Source organism: Haemaphysalis longicornis, unplaced genomic scaffold (assembly GCF_048455015.1).
Source record: "Haemaphysalis longicornis isolate Haplotype H1 unplaced genomic scaffold, Haemaphysalis longicornis Haplotype H1 scaffold_3, whole genome shotgun sequence".
NCBI lineage: Eukaryota > Metazoa > Arthropoda > Arachnida > Ixodida > Ixodidae > Haemaphysalis > Haemaphysalis longicornis.
In genome coordinates, this window is record NW_027526335.1 from 66,072,531 (window position 1) to 66,099,053 (window position 26,523).

General features: G+C 43.3%; 1 protein-coding gene across 2 annotated transcripts; it reads right to left on the reverse strand.

Annotated features, from left to right (window-relative positions):
* On the reverse strand, nucleotides 1-26,423 carry LOC144174547 (MFS-type transporter SLC18B1-like). Of its 2 annotated transcripts, none has more exons than XM_077703302.1 (14): nucleotides 26,182-26,423; nucleotides 18,575-19,468; nucleotides 17,187-17,278; nucleotides 16,777-16,850; nucleotides 14,432-14,579; nucleotides 12,082-12,150; nucleotides 11,733-11,823; nucleotides 10,687-10,826; nucleotides 9,183-9,284; nucleotides 7,072-7,163; nucleotides 5,694-5,789; nucleotides 4,794-4,868; nucleotides 4,369-4,462; nucleotides 1-1,006 (listed from the first exon to the last, which is right to left on the reverse strand). In XM_077703302.1, the coding sequence occupies exons 2-14, from the start codon at nucleotides 19,422-19,424 to the stop codon at nucleotides 818-820; spliced, it is 2,112 nt and encodes a 703-aa protein (XP_077559428.1). In that variant the 5' UTR covers nucleotides 19,425-19,468; nucleotides 26,182-26,423; the 3' UTR covers nucleotides 1-817. The 2 variants fall into 2 exon arrangements, with proteins under 2 accessions (XP_077559428.1, XP_077559429.1); XM_077703303.1 differs by lacking the exon at nucleotides 26,182-26,423 and adding an exon at nucleotides 25,079-25,238.
* Between the last annotated feature and the right edge of the window lie 100 nt (nucleotides 26,424-26,523).

Below are 26,523 nucleotides of genomic sequence, written 5' to 3' on the forward strand. Positions count from 1 at the left end.
TTAAAATACTGCACATCTTTATTGTAAATGACTGGACAGCGCACAGAATGACTTTAGCACAAATTGCACACTATATAAGACAAAACAACTGTTCATAAAATCTGGCTCACAGAATAACACGTTAGGATAGAGTATAACACTGCAACTAAACTAAACTACTCGAGGCATGTCAACATAAATCCCCCAATGATCTGCCTACTCGGAAATACCTCAGAGAAAACAAACATGCATGGGCGCTGCATTGCCACTAAATACAACTATTCTTTTCAATGCAAGTCACCATACAAGCTCTGTTAGTAACTGCTAGTTTTGTTTAATGTTTAACTCTAAAAGTTTGATGTCATCTTGCAAACTCTTTTCTTGAGAAAAGAGCTTACAAGATTATGCTTGTCTGTAAAAGCATAGGCAGTGGAGATTGATAAGGCCTTTATTTACCGCGTAAAAAGTATTTAGTCGGTGGCCTCAAAAGCTTAGCTTATGCAGAAAGCTTGTGATGACCTATGACAAAAGGTGGCAAAACACGCATATAAAAACACAAGGTGATAAACTGTTTAAGAAGCATACTGGTACACGCAAAGGTTGTCTATCGCTAATGCTACAATGTGATTACAGTAACAACTGATGAAAAGTACGATGCGTTATCTCAGTGCCCTACGTGCAGTGTTCTGCTTTTAGCCATCCTCAGTAATAACTCCCTATGCGGCACAAATTTAAGAGCAAGTGTGTTGCTTTGCATATCCCCACCTTCCCAAAACAACAGGTTTACACTGTCTGTGCTGCTAACGCAGCTGCAGGTGAGGCGAGCATTTACAAGTGGCTAGAGAGAGCTGTAGTGGAAGTCCTTCCTCTTTTTGCCGAGTAGGGCAGTCGTCTCTCCAGCAGGTTCGGAGACGGCGCTGTCGCTGTCGTCGTCGCTGCTGTCCGAAGACGACGCCGCCCCACGGTGCCAGTAGGACTCTGGCTCAACGCGCGATGCGCAACACCAGTACAGTGTCGCCATGAGGGCCTGGAGCGAGAACGCCAGGGAGGCGGGCATGTGAGGAGAATCGCGCATGCTTTGGCAGTGGCATGCGGGCTTCAGCCTCGATGATTTCCTTGGCTGCCCATGCATGCTAGTACTGTGCTGTCCAAGTGTGCTAGCATTTCGGGATATATACAGAGCTGTATATTTGTTGTACTGATTTTGCCATTTCAGGCAGGTTGAATCAACTCAAGTGTTACAAAAGTGGGGCCTTTATTTGCTCATGATGGGGACAGCGCAAAGCAAAACTTGGACAAGAAAGACCACGGGACTAAGCGCTGTTTTGCGCTGTCCCCATCATGGACCTATACCAACAAGCCCAACTCGCAGTTCTCCTTTATTTGCACTGTAAACTGAGGCTATAGTTTGATCAAGCATAACTGGGTTCGTGCCATAAAGGAGGCATTTGAGCACAAAAGCTTTGTGTAATCACTGAATTGATTAAATTAAATGCATTTTGGAGAGAAATAAAAGTTGAGATTTAGTGAATTTAGAAACCGCATGCTTCGAAAAGAACAGAAACTGTTTGCATTTTAAAAACAGACGCCATCAATGCATTTTAAATTTTATTGATTAGATCAGCAGACAGAGGTATTATGAGCTTGTGTTGTGCATCAAGAAGTTGTTGCACCTATCGATTTCACCCTGCCTGTCACTGCATTGTCGCTTGTTGAGACGGAACACATTTCAATTCAAATTGGTTTAGTTTGTACTAAAACCATCATTTTTACTTTTGGATACATTTTTGATGAGGTGCAAGCACAAGTGACTGGCTAGGCTTCCCGTTTAGGCCACAGTTTCAAGCATGCCTTTTTATGCATGTTCACATTGAATTTATACAAGGGGCAGATCAACACTGGGACAAATTATTCTTTTCTGTATTATTTTTCTATGGACACACAATGCAGCATGTTTGCAAAGGTGCCCATTTTTCTGTTAAAAACAATAAGATGACCTCCCTATTTTTACATTCACTGAATCGTGGTGAAATGGCTGAATTGCTTTGATAAATTCATGCTTGTTCCACATCAAAGGTATTTGGAAATGCACAAAGCTCTGGCATGTGACGAAATATTGTAAGTTGCAGATTTACTTAGACAAATGCTTGTTCCACATCAAAGGTATTTGGAAATGCACAAAGCTCTGGCATGTGACGAAATATTGTAAGTTGCAGATTTACTTAGACAATAATCATATCATCAGAACATTTGCTACTCCTTGTAAAATATGCATTATTTACTCCGCACAAGAAACTGTGCAGGGAAGCAGCGTGCTGTAGAATGGAATTGTCGGGAACGCGACAGAGAGACGAGCCGAGACACGTCAGAACGCTATGCCGTGCACCCAAAAACTGGGGCCCCGTTTAATTCCACGCTCGTGGCGTTCGTGGCTGCTTGCACACCGGGGGCGCGTGGCCCCCACTCATTGCTTGACGCTCAGCCCCAGCGTGCACCAACCTTGCAAAAACATGCGTAACAAGGAACAGCAGGTGGAATCTACGTGGGTATATAAACAACTTTCAGTACTTTGATTTAGCCACTGACAAATCCTCGAAACATTTTGTATTTGCTGTTAAAGTGCTGTCAGCATTTAAGTGCTATTTCAAGAGAGAATATTTGCGGAAAAGGATGCAGTCTTTTGTCCACTTCACAAAGGCCAGATGTAAAACAGAAGAAAAAGAATGCGACGGACGTGTCTGTTGGGATGTTAAGACGTCTCAGTCATAGAAAGAAGGGAATGCGCAGAGAGACCCTTCTTATGATATACAGGATGTACGTTCGCCCCATTTTAGAGTTTGGGTGCGTGTTATTCGCTGGGTCCGCGGCATATAAGCTTCATCGTCTGGTTATTCTGGAGCGCCAGGCTCTTCGCTGCTGCTTAGGGTTGCCTAAGAATGCAGCAAATGCAGTAGTCTACTTGGAAGCGCGCGTTCCTCCTCTGCTTAATAGGTTCCGGACACTGACTGTTGAAACTTTTCTGAGAGCTTATAGCTCTGAGGTGAACAGGGAGCAGTTTATCTTTATTGCAGAACCAGGTGCGTTTATGGTGCACCAATGGCCCAGGTCCTCATGTCCACAAAGCACTTTGGTACAAAGCCTCCTTTCTCCGTTGGGTGTAGCAATAAATCAGGTTATTCCATATAGAGAAAGGAGTTCTCCTCTTTCTATCAATTTCCAGAACATTTTCCCCAAAAATGCCAAACTTTTACCAGCCCGACTGCTCAATCGTCTTCTCGAAGGTTATTTGGCCTCCATGCAGCCAGGTGCTATAATATATACAGATGCCTCTCAACGAGAAGAAAAATCCGGTATAGGAATATTTTCCCTTTCCCTTAACTGGTCCTTTTCGGTTCGTCTGGTTGATTTTATCCCGATATTCTTCGCGGAATTCCTGGCAATTGTCCTGGCGCTACGAAAGCTGGATGTATCAATTACATCTCCAATCATAATTTCTGATTCTTTTTCTGTATGCTTAGCCCTTTCTTCCCCTAAAGACACTCCTCTTCTGCGGACGTTTCGGTCACTCCTGCCACCTCACTTCACTGAAATTAACCTTCTTTGGGTTCCTGGTCATGCGGGGATCACATTCAACGAGACAGCCGACTCTCTAGCAAGGATAGCACTTTCTGGTCCTGTAGTAGACGTCGTAGAGCCGACACCTTTAATAACAGCAGCTAGATACCGTTGGATGCTGAAACTCAGAGAACAGCAAGAATCGGTTTTACTGTCATTAAGTGAATTTAATCATCTTAAATTCTCATGGAAACCTGAATGGTGCCCTTCACGCAACTTAGAGGTGGTTATCACAGCCTTACGTTGTCGAGTACCCCAGTTAAATAGGTACTTGCACAGGTCTCGTCTGGCGCCAACAGCTCTGTGCAGCTATTGCAACGAAGACGAGTCTGTCGAACACTACCTGTTGACATGCCGACGTTTTTCCCGACTGAGACGTCAGTCCCTAGAGGTGCCGCTTGGCAGTTTGGGGATATCACTAACAGGGGCGGCTATGCTATCGTTCGGGGCATCCGAAACGGGGTTTTGCCGCCGGGATGTATGCACTGCTCTCCTGCGCTACATTGAAAATTCTAAACGATTCTCTTTATGATTGAGATTGGTCATCCTCGCTTTAATTTTCCAGTTTTTTTTTTTTTCTTCTTCTCAAAACCAACTGATCTAAATTATCCTTCCTAGGCATGTCGTGAATTGATAAGAGTACCATTCATTTTTACAATCCTCTGTTGTTTGGCCGATCCCCTGATTGGGTATGCGCCATTAATTATCAGGATCAACAACAACAACAACAACAACAACGTGTACAAATGCACATAAATTGGTAGGTAATCTTACAGTGAGCAGAGATCCTGCGGCCACGACTGTGCTGGCCCAGGGAAAGCCGATGATGTCCAGGAGCACACCCCCCGCTGATGGGCCAATCACTTCACTGCAATCGCAAAGCAGCCAGCAGGGTCATGCTTTAGGCTGTAGCGGGGGCTGGTGTATCAAACAGCCATCACAGTATATGTCTCGCATTCACAAGAAGGTCAAATATCAGTTATAAGAAGGTCAAATATCAGTTATATATTAGTTATAAGCTAGCGCATCATTTTATCGGCTTATAGCCACATCCAAAGTGCATAGTTTAAAAACATTAGCATTATTGCTTTGAAAAATTAAGGTCTGCATTTTTAAACTCCTGCACATGGAGTCATACACAAGGAATATCTAAAAATGCTGAGCCAGTTCTTTCAAGAAGAGACAAAAGACTTACTTACCCCAGTGAGTACATGGAATTCCACCACCCCGACACAAGTGCGTACGTCCCAATGTCTTCAGTCATGCCACCAGTGCTGGGACAGGATTTGAAGGAAAAAAAATATACTTAGGCTATGTTCAGACTACCGACGCAAAAGCCATATCGTGATCTATGGACGTAAGAAAACAGTGCGTCACGTAGTTCGGTTGGCTGAGACGTGAAATGACTTAATTCTTTAAAGTTATTACAACAGTTGCGACAACAGTCTGAACCCGGCCTTACCTTCAGCAAATCAGTTTTACCTGGGTTACATTTTATCCGAACAAAACAAGTGAACCAAGAAAACGAGAGGGAGATGGAGAATAATTTGCATTCTGGAAGCATAGAACATAAATGATATGCTAGCTGAGTCAGGAGCACCCGGTGATTAGAATAGAAATTGCTCTGAAAAGAAAAATTATGTCATTGGCTAGTGGCACGTATCTGTAAAGCCTCGCTCAATGGTTTCGCCAAGTGTCACAAAATTTTGTCTTGCAGACTGGATGACTATCAGTAGATGTTAGCTTCTCCGGCTGATCCTTATGCACACCATTACAGAAACTGCGTGCATGTGTATCTTTACCTACCTGCTGTAGCTATGTACCCTACCTTGCTGTATCCTTACAAGCAGCTACAAAGTGACACTGAAGGCTATACAGAGGAGAAGGAGGAATAAACGTCACTACAAAGCAGTTAGCCTTGGGGAAGAGTACCCCTTGAGACTGGCCGGCTTCTTGGGCTCCCTGCACCAGCCAAAGCTGGTCGTCAGGGTCCGAGCTGAACACGTGTTCTCTCCCAGTTATACAGAAGCAGCCCCTGGTTTTAAAGGTGGCATGGATTCACTCGATGCAAACAAGGCAAGGTCAACTGTGGCACTCACACAGCTGCCCGTATCATGCTCTCCATTGTGGGCACATAGGCAAAGGCAAAGGAGGCTCCCAGGACACTCACGGTGGCCAGGGTGGCCCACAGGTTGCTGGAATAGCATAAATATGCACACACAATGTTGGAGCATAGCATAGCGAAATGCTTTTGCAGTCAAAACAGTGACAGGATAACATCTACTATATGCCATGCATGCAAGTCATAATTGGAGTGACATGGCATGTTGCATAGTGTAGTGCAGAGTTATAAGAAAAATTAACTCGGTGCCATGGTTGCACAGTGTATGAAGACCCCATGTGCTTTGGTCATAAACGCAAATACTTCCAGCCTACATTTCTCAAACTGCGCTAAACTGTAGCCTGCAAGAGCAGCTTCTTGTAATGAAACAGTGAAATTACTTAAGTCTTTGTGCGAAATGTTATTGGGAACATCTAAAATTGCCACAGATTTGTTTTAGTCTTACTACAGTAGATGACCGGTGACAGGCTTTATTGAAGTGGCGTGTATGCTGTATCAGTGCATAGGTATGCTGTATGCACATAGCCTAGTTTCTAGTTCAAAAGTAAACGAGAGGGTTCCTATTATTCATTATATAAGCAGCACAGCATACGTCCTGATTTTTCCAAAAAAATGTCCCTTCATCATACTAGAACTTGTTCAACTGAGACTTGGTGTTCTAGTCAGGGATTTAAACTAAGATTTGTTCTGTAGAAAAAGTTCTGAGTGATACAGTTTAATTGCAGTTTGTAAATACTCCATGCCTTATTAAGTGATTTTATAGCTCACTCTCGCATCATTGTATTTCAACCTCTATTCTCGAGCACCACTCAGGGAACAGGGTGTTGAAGTGGGAACCAAGAGGCGTGGTGAGAGCAGACCTCGTCCTTGATATGGCGTGGCATATGGGGATGTCAACATGTGCCATCAGAACTAGCCATGTAAACTTAGGCTGCACTCTTCAAGAACATAGGCACTTTATTACCATTCAGCTGGCATAAATTTTCTTCATGTCGTAAATACTCAGCAATAACTATACAAGTTCCACGTTTGTTTTTACGGGCTCAAGTACTTATCACCTCGAACCCACTCACACAAACTGATATGAGTTGGTTACACTATGAAAGGGCAGTTTTATATGCGAAGATACCCACACTAAAATGGCTGCGATAGTACGTGCGACCTAACTCACTTTGCTGCTAAGCTGTGATTACTAGCTGTTAGCAGAAAGTAACTGCTGGATCAGAAGCCAGCAGGCAAACAGCTATGCTCAAAGGTCTACCAGCATGGCATGCTATAAATGGCCCACGGGAGAAATGTTTTGCTCTCAATTAAAGGGAAGAGGCTACTGTGTAAAATTCCAACATGCGGCTCACCTTGGTAATCCCAAAAATGGTGCAGGCCCCATAAATAGTTGAGCTGCCGACATTATAATTAGGCCCACAATCATGATGGGAATTCGCTGGTCCTGGGTGCAAAAATAAGGAAAGGTAGTCAGTTTGCTCCTTTCCTCTTATTCCCTTCTGAAGCATGCAAGTAAAGTAATCTTCGAACGGTACACTCGGTGCACCATAAATGTCATAGTTTCAATTTTGAGTGTTGATTTCTTTTTCATTCAAACAGGTGTTTCTAGGGGCAGAATAATTTGCCCCTTGTTGTTTAGGTCATGTTCAGGTTTGTAGCTGTGTATTACAGTGCAGTTCTTTTAGCCGTATTTGGTGTGGCATAAACAGGCATATGTGTGTGAAATAGCAGATCAGTTACAACAATGTCTGAAATTCCAACCGGCACATGCAGCATAATGACAACATAAGGTATGAGTAAGATTTGTTGTGCATAAACTAGCATTCTTTTGAAGCTTGGGTGGTGATAGCAATGCGCAGTGTACATCTCTGCAAACATTCAAGCACTGTATGAAAGGCCTGCTGATAAGCCAATATTTAGCTAAAGTGAAGCAAGAAAAAAAATCATCATCATCATCTCACTGATATCTAATCATGAATAATAATCATGACCATCATCATCAACATAAGCCTAGTAGGGTCCACTGCAGAATGAAGCCTCTCCTATCGACCTCCAACCGCTCCTGTCCTGTGCTAGTCGAGTCCATTCTTTGCCTCCGAATTTCCTTATTTCACCTCTCTATCGAGTTATTGGCCTTCCCCTTCTTCTAGACACGTACCTACACTTGTACCATCTTAAGTCTGTATCACTTGTTTAGCTTGATCACCACTACTGTGTTGCTTTTGTTAATGCCAAAGAATTCCTTGACATTTTTCAATGGATTAAGAATCCCACCCACCCCATGCTCTCTCTTTTCTTGATGTCCTTGTGAGCACAGTATATGTCCTCTAGTCAGTTTCATGACGCCTTCTCCTGTTGTTCTAATTTCGCTTAACCTAATATTATCCCACTTAATGTCCAAGACCTCCTCTAATAGTACAGCTAGGCTTCTGTCACTAGACAGGGTTCGCACATTGAACATTGCCAGGATCAAGTTCCAAAGGTGGCCTGTCTGGACCCGGAGATTCTCGTCACCCTCTGCTGTATCACTGGCCTGATCGCTGCCGTGGTCGGGTGCTCTCAGGTGCTGCGGACTGAGGGCCGAGAGTTGAGTTGGTCAGTCATGGTAAGTGGGGGCCAGCTACTACACTAGGGTGGCCAGATCCTTCTCTGATGAGGGAGCGCTGTTTGTGTCCCTAAGAGACTTCCTAGTGTGGTTGCGCCCATCTTGTTTAGCCTCTTTGTAACTATCCGGAATAATAGTTACTTCCGGAGCAGGCAGCACTATGTATCTGCAAAAGTGCTAAAAAAAAAGCGTACATTTTTTATCTACTAAATCTAGTTGTAGTCCAAATAGGATGTTACTTCCTTTAACTCGAGGTGCTAGCCCTTTAATACAAGGCACCAACTCCTTCTCAATGCCCGCATGGCGAACCAACGGAGCTTCGCATTACGACAGTAACTTTGTTCATCTGCGACTTTCATGTTTCCATTTTTCTGTCTTTCCTTCACAACTGAAGCGAAGTGATGCTGGGGCTTTAAAAAAAATGGCAAACCGCAGAAAAAGGCATACCATTTCATACAGTTCTGTACAATTTCATTTTGTAGATGTCTGTGGCACAAATTGCTTCATATTTTGAAGGTGCTTCTTTTATTTCTATTATTTTTTATAAGAGCATGCAGTGGCTTTTGCTACTCTACAGGTGCCTCTCATGGTTGCCAAGGATAAAACCGGAGACTGAGTCAGTTGCTTTGAAACTTCCTTTCACAACTTAAAAAAAAAAAAAGTGAAGAATTTAAAACAAAATTGTTTGTTGCGACATTATGTTTCGTTCTCTTCTTCCAGTTTCACCCAGTCCTTGTTTATGCCCTTTGCTTTCATAAAATTGAGCCAAAAATGAGCCACACAGCTAGTTTTCATAAACTCGAGTCAACAATGAGCCACACAGATAGTTAAAAAAAGTTGTTTGAAGGCACAACTTACTGTTTTCATGCAGAGGAACCCGACAAGCGGAGAGCATATGGAAAATATGGCCGACATGACTAGGAAAAAGCTGCCAACTATGCTCGTGTTCACACCAAACTCCTGTAAAGAAATTTTTGAAAAGAAAGATATTGCACTACAATTTCAGGGACACCCTAAATTATTAACTTCCTGAAATTAGCCATAAATTAGGAGACTTCTTAATTATTGAAAAGTGCCTTGGCGGCCGTGGCGTGCACTTTTTTCAAGGTGCAGATGAAGGATGTGTTCAGATAGACAAAGAATATTACAAGCCTTTGAGGGATACTCACGTGCAACGAGCACCGCTTTCTCATGTATCATGAAACATTCTCAGACGCTTCCACTGAATTCCTCTTTTTTCTGCCACTTTTTATGAATTGCTGCTATTTTTGACAGCGGCAGAAATGCAATGTGTTAGTAGCAGAGATAGTTGCTGAGCAGGGTAAGTGGGCTCTTGCATTTGTTGAGAATCGCTAGGACAGCAATATCGCAGTTACCACGTGTCATGCTCATTGTGCCAGTAACAAGTAGCGTTTAAGTTCTGACTTCGTAGATAACAGCACCTGCACACATCAGCCATTCATGGCCAGCTCATCCTGGAACGTTGCCAGCTTCTTCTCTTACATGCTCACAAAGTCCAAAGTGTCACTAATGGATCAGATGGGCTTGACTGAGAAGCACGTGTGAAGCGCAGAGGCCCGCCACAATTGTGCTGGCGTCACCATTCTGCCGCTTACAAAGATGGTGGAACTTCGAGCGAATTGGAGCATCTGATTTGCAGAAGTTTTTGCCATGTTGCTCTTTAAATTTGCCTTTTAGTTTAATCTGTACGAAAGAAGGATGTATGCTAAAAAATACAAGAAAAAAAGATATAAGGAACAGTTTTCTTTTTCCTAAAACTTCCATTAACTCTGTGAAAACACTGATTCCTGCCCTCCCAACAACGACAGGAAAAGTAACACATATGCATCTTATAAAGCTTCCCTTGCTACCCTTCCTTCCCAACCCTCCTTCCCTGCCCCCCTGACACCAAAATGTGTCTGCCCACGAAATAAATGCAGTTTACCTCAACCACCAATGCATTTAATGAAAGATGCTTCTGTAGCACTAATAAAGAGCTGCTAGAGTGCAATACTAGTCTCGAATTCACAGCGCAACACGACACGGACATGAAAAGAAAGGTAGATACACTACAGTGCCAAACTGCTAGTGTCTCAAGCTGTTCAGTCTATGGTTCTAAAGGTTGCACTTTTGAGCAGAAATAATAACTGCCTTGTGCCCACTTCTAATTCTCAGTCAGAAAAGAAATAAGTGCAAGAAAAGGCAGCTGTGAAATGCGATTGCGAAACGCGAGCTCACAAAGATTTCTTGATTTTTAAGACAAGTGCACGTCTTTCAGCCAACCATGTTGAAAGCGAGCTGAGGCTGTGCAGCATTCATGAAACAGGAGCACCATGCTGAGCAGTCAACAGGGTTGGCTTACCTTCCGCATGTGGGGCTCTAGCGTTGGTTCGACAAAGCCTTGCGACTGCGACCCAATGACCAGGATTACGGAGACAACGATCACTTGAGGCACTCTGAGGAGGGTGAAATACGACTCCTTCCGTGTCACCACAGCTTGCACTGTAAATGGGCAAAAGGAAATATTTACGCACTGTCACAAGAGTACTGAACAGGGCTAACCTGCAGCAGGACAGTCCTACTTGGGGGGCAGTCACTGGCCCACGTATTGCAAGAGTGGGAACAACTTCATAAAATTCACCACACCCTGAGTAGTGCCTTGACATTGGGAACTCGGACAGTTTCAAAATGTAATTGAAAGTTAGAAAGGGCGAGGGAGGGAGAATGCACCGTTGGGGAACCGTGAAGACTGCAGCTTTATTTATGGATAGACTGGGAAGATCATGCCTCGTTGAAGTTTTTTTGTTGGGAAACATTACTGCCAGTGCTGAGGAATTAGAATTTAGAGGGGAAGATTTAAACTACGGCCTGTTGCGCAACAATACGATGTGGCAAGGGCCCCGTGACTTAGTGGGGCAGCAGTCTGTGCGATGACTCGACACTGTCGTGAAGAAGCTGAAGTTTGGAATTGCTAATCAAAACTGGTTAAACCTAGCAGGGCATTTTTGCGTGCAATAAATAAGCGCATGCTGTGCAACAGCATAGCCATGAGCTCTGTTTTGCCTGCACAGTGAAGGTGACTCTATAAATAAGTGACACGAGCTTACCTGAACCCCCAGCGCCATCTGAGAATACAGTGGGTGCAATTTGTTCACAAATGTTTTGAGATTAAAAATTCTAGCATTTGCCTCCAATTTACACTGATTTCCACAATGTTATTGCCCTGTAGCACCTTAATTGCATTATCACCACAAAATTACATGATTTCTTAGTTAAACAAAATGAGTTTCAATTTCACAGTCCGCAAACATCCAATTGAGTTGGTCAGCATGAGAATGAATGAAATGACTGAGAATGAAATAAACACAGTGAAAGTGCACAGCTTCAGAAACCTGTGGCAGTGATTACCTTGAATCCCTCTCATGACATACCAGCACACTGGAAACGTCAGCAACACACAAGAGCCCAGTATGTAAAATGGGAGTCCAAATCCACCAACCTGAGGGAAGAAGCAGGAATTAAGCAGTGACCATAAACGTCTGCACAACAAGATCAATGTTCAAAAGACCTCGTTTAAGTAACTGCTACTGCCACGAGTTGTGTAGTACTATTCGTATTTCTTGGCACTTCAATCTACTGATATAGGCAACTTTATTTCAACTTTAATGGCCCTCTAGGAAAAGTGTAAGTGTTTCAGATGCACTCTTTATGCAGTGCCAAAATATTAACTGAGTAAAAATGTTGAAAAAACACTTACACTGTAAAGGGCACCACCTATTGCAGGACCGATGCTCATTCCAACACCAACGCACGTCTCGATAATCCCCTAAAAGGGGCAGAGTATACGACAGACCAACAGTCACTGAGGAGCTTTACAGCACAGCAACAAGTATTCTTGTGAGTTTGGTTCAAACTTTTCGTAGCCCGAAGGTGAAGGTAAACGTGCACATCAGGGTTACCCAGAAGAAATAAGTGTCTGTCTTTTATTAAGCTGTAATGCTAGACAGCCATTCCAAGAAAACAGGTAAACATACCGTATTCACGCAAATGTAAGACAACATTTTTTTTTTGTTTTTTTTTTTCCCAAAAATATGGCGCACAGTTTGGGGGGTCGCCTTAGGTTCAGGGCCATCTGAAATCAGGTTCAAGAGAGAAGACCAGTCCGCGCAACGAAAGATGAAAGCTTACACGAGAAGTGCACAAGTGGCTATGGCGGTAGCCTGGCATATCTAGTGTCGCCAAACAGCCGGTCTCGATTGCGCGCGCCCTTCTAGTGGGCCCCCCTTGAGATTAGCCATGGTCTCCTGAAATCCCCTCAAGGTCGCCCATGAACCCGCCTGACTGGGTTCCAGCCACTGTTCTGTCATTCACTTTCACTTTTTTGCTGCCCTTCTTCCGCTCTGGACGTGAAGAAAGGAGAGAGAGGAAAGAGTCAAAGAGAGAAGCGGAGTGTCTTCAAGTGATTGGTCCGAAATGATGTCACGTGCTGGAAAATGAGTGCTAGCATAAGAATCTGTGTGCCACATCGATTGCTTTGTTCTCGCCTCCTTTGTTTGCGGATGTTGATGTGAGAGGCGCGAGTTATGCATGAACTTGTGCTTCCTTGCTTCGTGATGAGGGAAACCAGGCGCCATTATACAGCACTGTTCAAGCAAAAAAAAAAAAAAAAATCGCTTTTGTGAACGAGACTGGGAGCAACCTGGCAACAGCCAGGCACTTTGGCGTTTCAGAGGTGAATGTGCACAACAGGCAGCCAGGAAATGCCAGAAGGTGATCAGTGTGTTCAAGTTCGCAGAAAGTCGTTATGGGAACCCAATACGGGCGCCATGCACAACTCGAGGAAGATTTGGCTCAGTGTGTGAATAAGGTCAGCAACAGATGTGTCCCCGTCACCGTCAAGACGATTCAGATGAAAGCCAGGGATTGGCCCATGAGCATGGGATTAGTCACACAATTTTCGAAGCAAGCAAAGGCTGGGCAAAGCGTTTTATGATCCGCTCATGGTTCTTGCTGCACTGCCAGGCTTCAGTGTGTCAAAGGTTTCTGGAAGACTTCAAAGAGAATTGTCAGTGTCATCTCAGTGTTGAATCATCGCGCTGCAACACCAACGCGGCTACGGCCTTGGACAAATAGCCAATGTTGATCAAACGCCGAAGCATTTTGACGTGCCGGTTTACTACACTGTCCAAAATGTTGGCTCTAAAGACGTGAAAGTTAGCACCACAGGAAATGAGCAGCAACAGGTAACCGTAATGCTGGCTTGTACTGTGGACGGTAGAAGGCTTCCCTTGTAAATTATCTTCAACCGGAGCACATTGCAAAAATAAAGAGGAAATTTTTCTGATTTAATCATCCGCCGTAATGAAAAAGGGTGGATGACTGCGGACATGTTCAATGACCGCCTCCACACTGTTTGGTTTTGACGTCCTGTAGCCCTGCTGAGGTCACGTTCGGTGCTGTTTGTGAATGCGTTCAAGGGGCACACTGTTGATGCTAACAAGGCTTTTATAGCAGACAACCAATGCGACTTCCTAGGCCTTCCTGGGCCAATGCGACTATGGTCATCCTGGGAGGGATGTCCTTGCACAACTGCAACTGCTAGATGCATACCTGAACAAGCCTGTGAAGGACATTGTGAAGGACAGTGTTACTGCAAGTGGAGCAAGAGGGACACGCACTGATGCCTGCTGGGAGGTTGATGTGAGTATCACTATCCCAGCTCACTTGGTGGATCTTCGACTCGTGCCGCATTGTTCTGGATGATGTGGTCGTCTGCGCTTTCAAGAAATGCGGTGTTTCTAATGACCTTGATGGAACGGAGGATGACATGTTGTGGGAAGATAGCGACAAAGAAGTTGGAGGCAGCAGCGACACGAGTGATGGTCGCTGCACTTGTTTTTTGCAATAAATGTGAAAAAAAAAGATTTTTTTCCAAATTCATTGGTAATTAGGGGGAGGAAGGTGTTCTTACAGTTGTGGCCGTCTTGGATTTGCGTGAAGAGGGTATTGTGCTGTAGCAAACTGTATGTAGGGAGTGAAACACTGCCAAGAAGCAAAAACACTGACATAAACTGTAGGACCGTTTTAGCAAGACACAATATACTCACAAAGACAGTGCTGATCTGGTCGGGGTAGATGTGGAGGACTATTGCATACGATGCAGTAGAGAAACCTGCTGCTCCAATGGCTTCCAGAATTCGTACAACAAACGATAACGATGTGAAGAGAGTGGTGTCATCAACCATGTCGAGCAAGCTGCGTGAGGGGGAAACTTGTACGAGGAGCACGTTTTCACCATACACCTTCAGCAAGTAACATTGCTATGTATGTTATTGTTGATTCGTCTTTGGTATTAATATAACATTGTAGTGCTACTATTCTCTCAAAGGCTGAATAACATTTTGTATTAAATGAAAGACTGTACATTTCGTAGCTCTTTTAGCTTTTGTTGAAGAGCCAACGGTGCCTCGTTTTCCTTCTACTTTTTTGTGGCATTGAAAAGCAATTCGCAAAGTGTCGACAACGAGCTGGGGCAATTTTTAAAATTTTACTTAATTGTCACCATCTTTTTCAATGTGTTCTCACTGGCTTTCACTTTCATGGAAGCCAATCAGAAGGGGGTTGTTTTTCAATGCCATCTTGGTATGATGGCACCCAGGCAGAGTTGCAAGGCAGAGCTTGATCCCGGCGCAACTTCTAAAGCACATGCTGCTACCTGGGGGCAGCTGTTGAGAATACTCATGCAACTTCTTGAACAGTTGTCTCGATTCAAGCCGGTTTCGCCATTAACATATGACTTTGCTACTGGCTGTTGCATATATAGTATGTCCTAGTAGTAAGTAGGTAAACTTCTAAAGAACATGCTGCTGCCTGGGGGCAGCTGTTGAGAATACTCATGCAACTTCTTGAACAGTTGTCTCGATTCAAGCCGGTTTCGCCATTAACATATGACTTTGCTACTGAATGTTGCATATATAGTATGTCCTAGTAGTAAGTAGGTACAGTCGGCTCTCGTGTCCACCCACATGCATGCATGTTCTGACTGCACTTGTACGCAAGGCCAAATATTTAAGTGAAATCGAAACTGGAACAAGCATACCGCCTGGGCTGAGCCATTCTATTTTATAATGCGTGCTAGCTGTATCTCTTAAAAGAATGTGACAAGCAAAAGTTTCCGATTACATTTATTTTACATTTAAATGTCTTAATTGCCTCAGTGTTTGTTCCAAACAAATGATTCGGCAAGGTTCACTGATACCGCACTTCTTCCTTCAAGATTTGTGATGCCATGAAATGTAGTACGTGAAGGTGGCAGAACCTCGTTTTTGGAATTTTCTGAATTATTAAGAAACTACTGCTGCTGTGAGTGGTATATTTGTATTCACGACACTGTGATCTGCTGATATAGACCAACTTGTCTTTTGCACTTCAGTGTATACCTTTAATGCCTCAATACTACAGCACACTGTTACAAGAACTACTGCCATCACAACGAGTGTGATTACCGGAGCTTACTAATGCCATTTCGGTCCTGTTAAAATAACCAATTGGCCATGCAGTATTCATTAAAAAAATTGAAATCATAATGAGCAAACTTCTACTGTACCATAGTAAAACCCTGACGATACGTTCCCGGTTCATACAATTTCCCGGTTACTACGCTCTCAATTGTGAGCACTAAAAATTCCCCATAGTACAGTTCTTCCCGGAGAGTACGTTTTCCCGGATAGTCCATTTCTGCCTCGCGTCTTTTTTTAAAATCCGTTTCAACGAGGTTCTACTGTAATCAGTGTGGAAGTCACCCAACATTATTCATAACATGTACACAGGGCTGCTATCAGTTGTTCCTCCAGCACCACTGCAGATGCTACTAAAACTACTAGCACTACTGTAACTGCTACTATATAACTAGCATTGCTAAAAGAGAAGCAGCTTAAAGGTACCATGAAGACGACAAAATACAGCCTTGTTTTATTTGAAACAGCTTGGTAACTCCCTCAGCTGTATTGCTGCCCTTAGTGATGGACGTCTTTACCAAACAAAGATATGAAGTATTAAAAATTTTAGCGTTTCTCACTAAACGACGTCATAATATGGAAAATGCTAAAAAGAGAGTTATGAGTGCGTTAGCATGTAAGTTAGCAGTCAAGTGGTAAAATCAAACAGAACTAGAGGCATTATTACAATCGCATGGCCATGGTTCTTGGTGATGGCTTTGGTTGGCGGCCGACAATCACTTAAACAAGTCTGTAGCATTGTAAGGGTTGGGCGAGAAAGTGGTTGGTGAATTGCCACCACTTCATCTCTTTTTATTATTATTGACATCACTTAAGTTTTTGAAGTTTGTGTTAAAATTGCCATCACTGTTATTATGATCCAAACTTAATTGCACGCTTCATCTTCGTGGTCCCTTCAAGTCATCCTGCCCGATAAAATTGAAAAGAATAGATACCCGAATAGGATATTTGCTCCTCCAGCAAACAAAATGCCACTGAAGAATATAAACCTTGCGCCCAATATGGGGACCTGCAAAGAGTGAAGGCAATGTTTGACAAGGATGAGGAAGGAAAAGTGTTTAGCGCAAGTAAAGTTTAATATAAGGCAGCCATAGTTAACTCGTTACACATTAAATTACATCAAGCATGTTTTTTTTTTTCTTCCCTTCAGATGGGCAATGAAGACTTGAGCCAACTTACAAAGATGGAAACACTTATTGAAGGTTGCAGAGAACAAAATGACAGAAAATGAGTCAGCCAGAGTTAATAGGAGTGGAGATTTAAACTTAGAATAAATGACTGTCAACTCGGAGCAAAAATGATTGGTTAGGTTCTGTTGCTCCTTTGATGGAAAAATTTGACTCACCAGCTTGCCGAAAATGGGTGCGAAAATCATCATGGTGAGAGCATAAACGCTGAAGACAAATCCAGACACTGCTTCCCGCATTCCCTTGAGAGCTGCCTGAAAGTACGGAATCCAAAATGTGATTGGCCTTCCGAAGAAATTGACCTTTTTCCAGTAGCGATCTGCTCATGCGCGGGCTGCCGGTCCGCCATTCTTGGCAGGCGCCTCCGGCAAAATAAACAAAAGGGCGCCCCCCAGCTTTCTGTTTGGGGAGAGGCTATGCTGTCCAGTGCTGCGCGTTTTTATTTTTTCTCTTTCAACAGCTTGAAGTGGGTTCGTAAGTGCACACAAAAAGGGCTTTCTATGGAAAGGGACAAAGACATTTGAGGCTGACCACGCTGGAATCACATGCAAGCCAGAGCGGGAGTAACAGAAATGAAAAAAAGTAAAGAAAAAGGGGCGCTTCGACCACTGCAAATTAGTCACGGAAACGACGCCTGCTGCCGCGACATTCCCGTAAAAGGCCCGGGTGACCGGTTTGTGCGGAAGGGGCTATACAGTACCAGGGTATTTTTTGTGGACGAGTTCTACGAAAGCTTGACTTTGTGGGCGTGCATTGCTGCCAATTTTAGTTCGGCGTGGCGGCCGCTAGGAGGATCGGTACTGGAAAAAGGTCCATTCTGGATGAGCAACGATTAACTTTTGCTGCGCAACTGCAAATATCAGCTCCAAACAGAAATTACTGCAAGACACGTGGCACTAAGTGCAGCTTAAAAACACGTGCATTCAATCACTTCTGCATAGCTTATAACTGCAATGACAAACCTCGAGCTTAAATTCAAACTTGCAAATACTCCAAGTTGGCACTTCGGTTCAGTCATCTATACAAAATTAGGGTGACTCCTTATGATTTAAACCATCCTTTATTCAAAGATATTTCCAACCGTCATGTTTGAATTAACAAGCTTTAACTGTGTTAGAACTAACACCTAAAATCTGCACCTCCATGCTTCCATTCTGGCATGTGTATGAATGATGCAGTGCTGTAGCAGGCTTGTGTTAGAGCAGTTCTTTTCCTTCAATTTTCACAAAATGTGTCTTTATTGCGATGCTATGTTCACTTAGGGGTTGTGATGCTTAGGGGTTGTTTTATTCAACAAATGAAGTTTACATAGATGCAGCCAAATCTTTAAAGAGTTGCCTTTAAAATACACTGTTAATCATAAACAGAATAGGAAAAGGGGACAGATAAAGCATTCAAACCCCCAGTAAAAGAGTAAATTATTCATAATAACGGCCGGGACAATAAAGAGTCCGTTAAATGTTCATGTCTGCAGGCGCACTGCAGATTCGACACCAACTGCAAGCTGCAAGACAGGGAACAAAAGAAAAAAAAAAGCAAACAACACTTGCCTCTTGTGGGTAGAATGGGGCTATCACGGAGTAGCTGATATAGCTCGTAAAGTTGACCAAGCAAAGGCTGAAGAGGATCAGCTTCTGGCTCTTGGAGAGGCGGAATTTCGCCGCCTTCTTACGATCAGCGATCAGGGACACAACGGACACCGTCCGTGACCGCATCATGGCTCCTTTGTGATGGTGTGGCCGCTTCGCAATGTCATTCTCTGCCGCAGCCTGTCCAACAGGCACCGCAAGACTGTCTAGCGACTTGGCGAAGACGGCATCGAGATCGATGCCCTTCACTGCGTTTGAAGCACAGAGCTCGGTGTCTGACAGGCTACGCTCCAGGGCACCTGGCTGGCTTACAGGAGCTGCCTGTCCTTCCATTGCAACGGGAACTTCGTCTCCCATTTGAGGCCCTGAAGACGGCGCGTCTAATGCTGTTGTTACATTGTCTGCCATGCTTGCACCCACTTCTGGCACTGGCTGCTGCGGAGAGGTGGATGAACTGAGTGGGTCCGAGGTCTCTGCCGACTTCCCTCCATTAACCCTTATTTCAGGGCTTGCGGGTCTCTCCGGTCGAACTTCGGCAGGAGAGTGCACGTGGCCAGCTTCGTCAGCTTTGACTTCCGTTTTGTTTTCACCTTGTGATTGTGGAGTAGAAAACGCTGTCGCATCGGTGTCTGATGTGTCTGGAAGCGGCGGGGTACTTTCTTGCAGAACATTTTGCTGATTGCTCAGGTCACTGGCTGCATTTGTGGACGGCTGTCCTTCTGCGTCTCCTCCAGATGCCGATGATGGCACAGTGCTGTCCTCAGCACTCGGTGGTTCGTGCATTCCGTTACCTGGGTGGTCCGCCATTCCACGTGTTTGGAGAAAACCATTGGCGCCTTCTCAGGGAGTCACTGTAACAAGAAAAAAAAAAAAAAAAAAAGAAAAGACGCCAAATAGGGCTTTGAGCTTGTTGATACTGGCAAGCAGCTGCAATGTGTTGCATACAAGTTTTGGCAGCATCGACATGCTATCCCAGCATTTCAGTTTTTGTTTATAGGAAAGGAAAGAGTGGAACAGAGAGACAGAAGGAAATAGAGGAGGGACAAAAGAGTGAGAAAAAATAAAGAGCCTTTCCACCCTGCAAAAAGACAAGTCCAATGAAACTGGTGCTTTGGTAGGATTCGCTATGTTGGGGTTTAGCTATATTGCGGATTTGCTATGTCGGATTATAAGGACAGGGGCGGGATCTCTACATCACAGACTAAGAAAACATGGTTGGTGGGTTGAGACAATGAACATTTCATCATAGCCACACATGTGGCCGACGAACAGCAAGCAGCCTTCCACAATGTCATGGGGTAGGAGAGATGCCAGACGTGGCGAGGAGTATACGCACGCTTTTGGAAAGAGGCGGCGGCGGTGGACAGGGGTATAAAGTGGGGCAGTAACCACACTCCTCTCCGTAGATGATCATGCTTCACTGTGCAACAAGCTTACACGGGTTTCCTTAAGGTCGGCTTTACCTCGATGCACACAAGCATTGCTGGGAAGACATCTTTGGGGGCAATACAAACCTTATGTCACAATTTGGGAGCCCTGTGACCTTTTTATTCATCTATAATTTTTTTCCATATGCTCAAAATTGTAAGCCTATGCTCAGTTTATCGTCGCACATGATCCGCTGTATCCTAGCCATAAACAGCGTCGCTGTAAAAGGCTGGCAGAAGTGGGTGGGGTCGGGGGGAGCAGTGGTGAGGTGAAGGAAAATGAAGTGGGATTGGGTAAATGGAAAATGTGATGTGAAGGGGAGGAAGCTTCTTTCATGTTTGTGGGTCAAAGAAATGCTACTGCATTAAAAAATTGCTGCACAACAGACTGTCTATGCCTATCTTTACTTTCAGACTTCCCACACTAACCTTTTTTTTTTTTTTTTTTAGTTTTTCCAGCTTTTCACTTTAGTGCTGGGTAAAGCAAGAGTGCTGTTACAATACAACACAGCCATGTGAGTGCAATTCACGTGGCATTCAACTCCTAGCAAGTGCAAGTTGTTATCAGGCACGCACTTGCATGCTGACCTGTGCGTATCTTATCTGCCCCATACCACAAATACTAGCAGCAAAGCATTGGGTGCAAAATGTTACTTGCACGCACAGTTTGGGTTGGGAAGAGTCCCAGAGTGTAAGTCTCTTTGCAGTGTCTGCAAAGCGAAGCATATTATACCGCCTTAGGTGATCAGCAATAGTACTAACTGCTTAACTTTTAGTAAACTATCGATAGTTTCTTTCAGTTTCTAGATTCCTAGAGGCACTAGATTCCAAGATTCCACTAGATTCCACTAGAGGCACAAGATTCCTATGAGGCACTTGTATGTCAGCAGCTACGTCACTTTAATGTGAAATGCTTTAGGCTATAGTTGTCCAAGGTTACATATTGTCGCGGCAAAGTTTTTGTGAAGCCAAAAAAGTGAAGCTTGGAGAGGAGTTTAGAAGGCAGGAAGGATAAAAGGCAGAAACAGGGTGATTGGCTGATTGGCTGACTGGCTGACAGCTGATTGGCTGACAGGTGAGGGAGAATGCCAACTCATAGGGACGTGGCACTCTTTGCCATTAGTTGGCCTTGAGTCATTAAAAAAATAATCAACAGTGACGCATAAAAGGGATGATTGAGGTTGGTGAATGGTTGCAAGGAAGCATGAAGAATGTGACATTGATTGGTTAACTCAGATTATGGAAGGTTCTGGTAAAACACAATAGATAGAGGTTTGATGTATGGGAAAGTCGACGATACTGATCAGTTAACCTGGCACATGAGAGGCTCTGGAAGAAGGCCAGGGTTTATACATGAAGTATTGGTAGTATAGCTAAAGCATGATAAGAGAACTTTTCATGTATGCAGTACAACTGCCTACAAACTAACCATACATTTTTAAAGCTTTTTTGAAGACTTTTGCTAACACTTGTGAGTGCTGCTAAGTAGTACTTGAAATTTCATCTATATGGTACACATACTCAATATCATCAACAAAGTGTATTTCACACACCGGTACGAGACACAAAACTAATTTCTGACTCTGAGACTCGATAATGTATTTGTGTTCACTTAAATTGCACTTTTTATGCTTAATGAGGCTGGAGACTATATTATTTTATTTATGGCAACAGGCTGCTCCGATAATATTCCATGAATTCATATAGTTTCATGAACTTTGCGTACCATTCAAACTAATTTACCCCATTGACGTAGTTGTTGTTCAATATTTGCTTTGTCAATTGTTGTGCTGTCAAAGTAGGCTTTTCAATAGAACCTTAATGATAAAGATGATAGAGGCACTCACACCTATATGCCCATACAAAGCAATTTCCTCTTTTTACAAAGTGACTGATTTGCAAACATGTAACGTGATGCAAATCGACTTTTTTTTTCCCCTTACGTTAATTGTATCTTTTTAAATTGAAATCTCTGTATTTGACTCTGTGTTTGAACTTTACCTCAGAGATGCTCAAATTACAACCTTCTGCTTCAAAATTTTAAACATGACAAAACTTGAAAAGGGACCATGAAAGTTTTTCAGTATGGTTAATTAGGCCAGAAGCTCACTTCAACGGGAAGCACGGGCCACTTCTACGGGGAGGCAAGTGATACAAAGAGAGCTTTAAAAGCACACAAGTTAAGAGAAAAAACAGACGCCATGCATCTTCAATACTTTGCAGCTGTAACGCAGCTGATGCCTTCTGGTATCTTTCAATCCATTGAGAAAGGTTAAGTCCAAATGCCTACATCAAATTTAAGGCAAGGCAGGAGGAAGCACAGGAATGCAATGCGTACATGTATGCCGAAAATCTTGATGTTATTACAAACGGCCGATAGAGGATGTGAAAATTATGTTGCAAAGAAATAAAAGAGAAACTTTACTGAATCAAACCAAGCAGGAGGTAATACTGCACACAAAATAGGTACTGTGGATTAAAACCGTTTACAACCCTACTAACTTTGTGGCTTTATCATGGCTTTACATGATACGTAGTATTGGCCTGAACATTTGCTCGAACGGATATGTACTAATGAGTGTATACTGCATTTCTGTGTGTTGCAACAAAAATTTCATGCACAGGATACCATGTTCACAGCTATAGTAGTATTAAATGGGCATCTCTATTATAGAACTGCACACAGTGGTGATTACTGCATCAACTGCAATAACCTTTCATGTCCCTTTGAGTTCAAGTAAATTGGAGAGATTTATTCAGAGCCATTATAAATGTAAGCTTGAGCACCAATTTAGATTAGCCGCTAATTTTATTAAGTGAAATCCAATTGTCTGTATTTCACCTTATCAACATAATGCAATACAGTCATCTTTGTTTCTTAGGTGCACTGCTCTGATATTTCTGTTGCTGTTATCATTAATGTTATCTGTTTCTTCGTTTGACTTCCGCAGGACATGGAAGACATTTTATTGAGCATTGTGTCATGAAATTACTTCATACTGACGCCTTTCTTTTGTTCCTCTATTCACTCACGGTGCATCACTCTAATCAGCATGTCCGGTATCATTTTCTCTCTTTGTCATTTTCAACGGTGACTAATACTGAAGTGAGTTTGCAGTGGAGACCCGGAGAGAAAAAAAAAATTGTCAAAGGAACCTTAATGAATAGGGTTGACCGAAACGGGAACAGGAAGTAGTTAAAAAAAAAAAAAAAGACAGTGATTTCATAAGCAAGCATATTTTTTGGACGGACAGGTGCACGTTGCAAAGGGTTGGCCATGCTGATTTTATTTATTTTTAATCAACCTGATTCATTTGGGTAAATTTTAGGTTTCTTCTTTCATCAGTGTTGCTGTCTTACACTGTTTCTCCTTGCACACTTCTCACAGGTCAACCGCACATTTGTTGAAGGGACGCTAAAGACTGAATAGCTGTTTATTTTGACTGCAAGATCACAACTTTCACCTCGTCCCGCAATTCTTCGATGACAAATGAAGGATGCTGTGTTTGTTTTGGAATAAATAATTGCAGCTGGCATTTCTCCCTGCTATTTATTTTCCTGAAGTTTTTTTTTTCGAAAATAAAACAGCGCACCACAAAGTGTGTGCTGACTAGCATGTGCCAAACGACTACCAAATGAGCGGGAACAACACAAGTGAGCGTGTGAGTTTGTGTCAGCTTGAAGAGGGTGCTGGAAATATACGCAGAGATGGCCTGCTTCAACTCGTAGTTGATTGCAAAAATAATCTCGTGACCTCTGCAACTAAGAAGTGACAACAGCTGTCACGTTTGCCCGCACGAAACATTTGGTTACACTTGTGTGCCAAAACTAAGCACCTGATTACAGTCAAAACAAACAAAGCCAACTGTGGCAGTGAGGCAGCTGGTCAGTAATGTCTGGAAGCAAGTTTGTGTTTTTTTCAAAGCCATGTACGGGCTTAACAAATGCTTCCAGATTTGCATTTAGTCATTGCAATCGCATTTCATCATTCAAAAAATACATCAAAAATCGTGGTGTGGGAAAATGTGTGTACGTGATGGCAATACCCATTATTCCAGTTGTGGCACTTTCTGCATTATTAAACAACTGCTGCAGCCGGAAGTAATATGTCTGTATTCTCGACACTGCAATATATCCATATAGGGTCACTTAATTGCTTTCCCACTTTTCTGTCCCTTTTGCACACATCTGTTTCATGTCATGTAATTATAAATTAATCTAGCTGATTTTGCTATATGATTTCATATATTTGATCACCTATTGCATATAACACACACACACACACAGAGAACCAATGCGTGTCCCATAACCACTATGAAAGACGAATTCTCGGGCTCTTTGCCAGAGCCACAAACTGCTCTACCACAGCCAAAATGGGACCTTGCAGTGGTGAAAGATTGCTCTCACATTACCGGTATTTAGAATACGCAGCAATTAGTAAGTAAGCTGATGTAATCTTGTTGCCAGAGGGCGGCAGGTATGAAAGCCCCATGCCAACAACACACGCATTATTTTCGTGTGTTCATACGTTGCAACATGCCACAAGAAAATTATATGAATAATGAAGTGATGACAAACTTCGAAAACATCATATTGTCTGGTAGTTATCTTTCAGAGTCATGGCTACGTAAAACTTAAATTTTCAAAGAAATCCTCTACGAAGAAGTATTTCATAGTGCAATATACAAATAAAAACAGGCCTCCTTGCTCCCAAATAAATTAAAAAAGGGGGGAACTCAGAGGGGTTCCTCAAACAAGCCCTAATTCCTGCAGTGGAACTAAGTAAATCTGTGACTTTTTTACAATACCTAAAAGCTTGCCTCCCAAGGAACACATCAATAAATTTATTCGGACATGCATGCACTTTCACGCATTACGAAAACATAAAACCATTTGGTTTGAAGCAAGAAAAACACTTAATTTCTTGAGGCATCACAAAAAATGTTGCAACTCAAGATAAATCAATCGATGTGGTGCAAGAGCAAATATAGGCAAGAGATAAACAAAAAATGGTGCAGGGTGCGAGGACCTTACCGATCTCTTTTTGGCAGATCACTTGCCCTTTTCAGTCCCTCGCGCACAGGAGCCCATACCACCAATCCAACGCACAGACTAGCAATGCTGCACTAGAGTACACAAAAGCTGTGGCCGGCGGCGGCGGCGAGCTGTTTTATCTGGCTATCTCCAGATAAGCTGTTCAAACTTGCCATGAGTAAGAGCAGGAGAGGATAGTGCATCCATGTGTTGCCATTGAGAGGTGGACAGCTTGCTTTCCCAGAATGCCGGTTATTGCACAATTTCTGGGCTCGAGTGCTAAGCTGCGATCCGGTTCTCGAACAAAACAATGACTAAGTGCAAATGTATAAGGAAAATTTGTACATATTTATATTGCCCCGTGAGAATATATAGCGGTCGCTATAAATTGATGCTTTCAGTTTGCATGGCTGTAGGCAATTATAAAATTAACATAATATAATTAAGCATCCTGTGGTCATTACATAAATATTTCATAGTGAAAGCCAAAAAAAGCTTTAGTTATTTGAACATCAGTTTCCACTCATAATCTAGGCGCTAAAAGCTAGAGGCGCGGGGGGGAGGGGGGGGGGGCGGGGGGTCGTGGGGAAGGGGGAGGGAATTAGTATAGGGTGACAAAGACCCTCTGGAGGGCCACGTACCCCTTTCCCTCTTCTCACCATTTTTATATATCTCTCCCCATCTCGTCAGGCGCTTTTACAATTTTACGCGCGCATGCACATTAATTTTGCGTTGATCGGTCCACTAGCTCGTATACCCTCCACGCCCCTGGTTCTTATCTTGGTTTTTTGTGTGCACATATACCAATTGTTTCCTTAACGCTCCAGCACTGATGATTAATTCAGCCAGGTTGGACTGTATTATTTCCCAACTCCAGTTTTTAAGAAATTTCTGACTACGCTTCACACACACACACAAATTAAGATCCGACGAACTTCGACAAACTACACGGCGTAGTCTCGAGCACGCCTCCCACGCGAAGTGCACATTTAGAAGCATCAAATGACTACGTGAGCCAGCTGCAGATTTAATAAGAAGCTCCCGCATGATTCTTCAGCTAACCCATCATAAAATTATGCTTTAAGTGCAGGATCAACACGTACCAAACTTTAGCGGCGGCGCTCCACCTTCAAGTTTGCCGCTGTTTTCCAGCACGTCGGAAACTTCATCCTGGCTTTTCCAGTAGTTCCAGCGCCAACTTGTGCGATGTATTTGGACGCATGGCCCTCACAGCATACTTCTCAGATTTCGCCCGATCGGTTTGCGCGCACCAATCCTCCCATCTCCGATCAACAATACGACGAAACAAGAGTGCGGGCTTCGTAAACGAAACTCCTCCGATAGGACTTTCTTCTGTTTTTTTTAGCAACTTTCTATGACGGCCGCTAGGGTTCACGTGTCGCAAAGTATTCTAGTTCTCTGTACCATAGATTTCATTCTATATG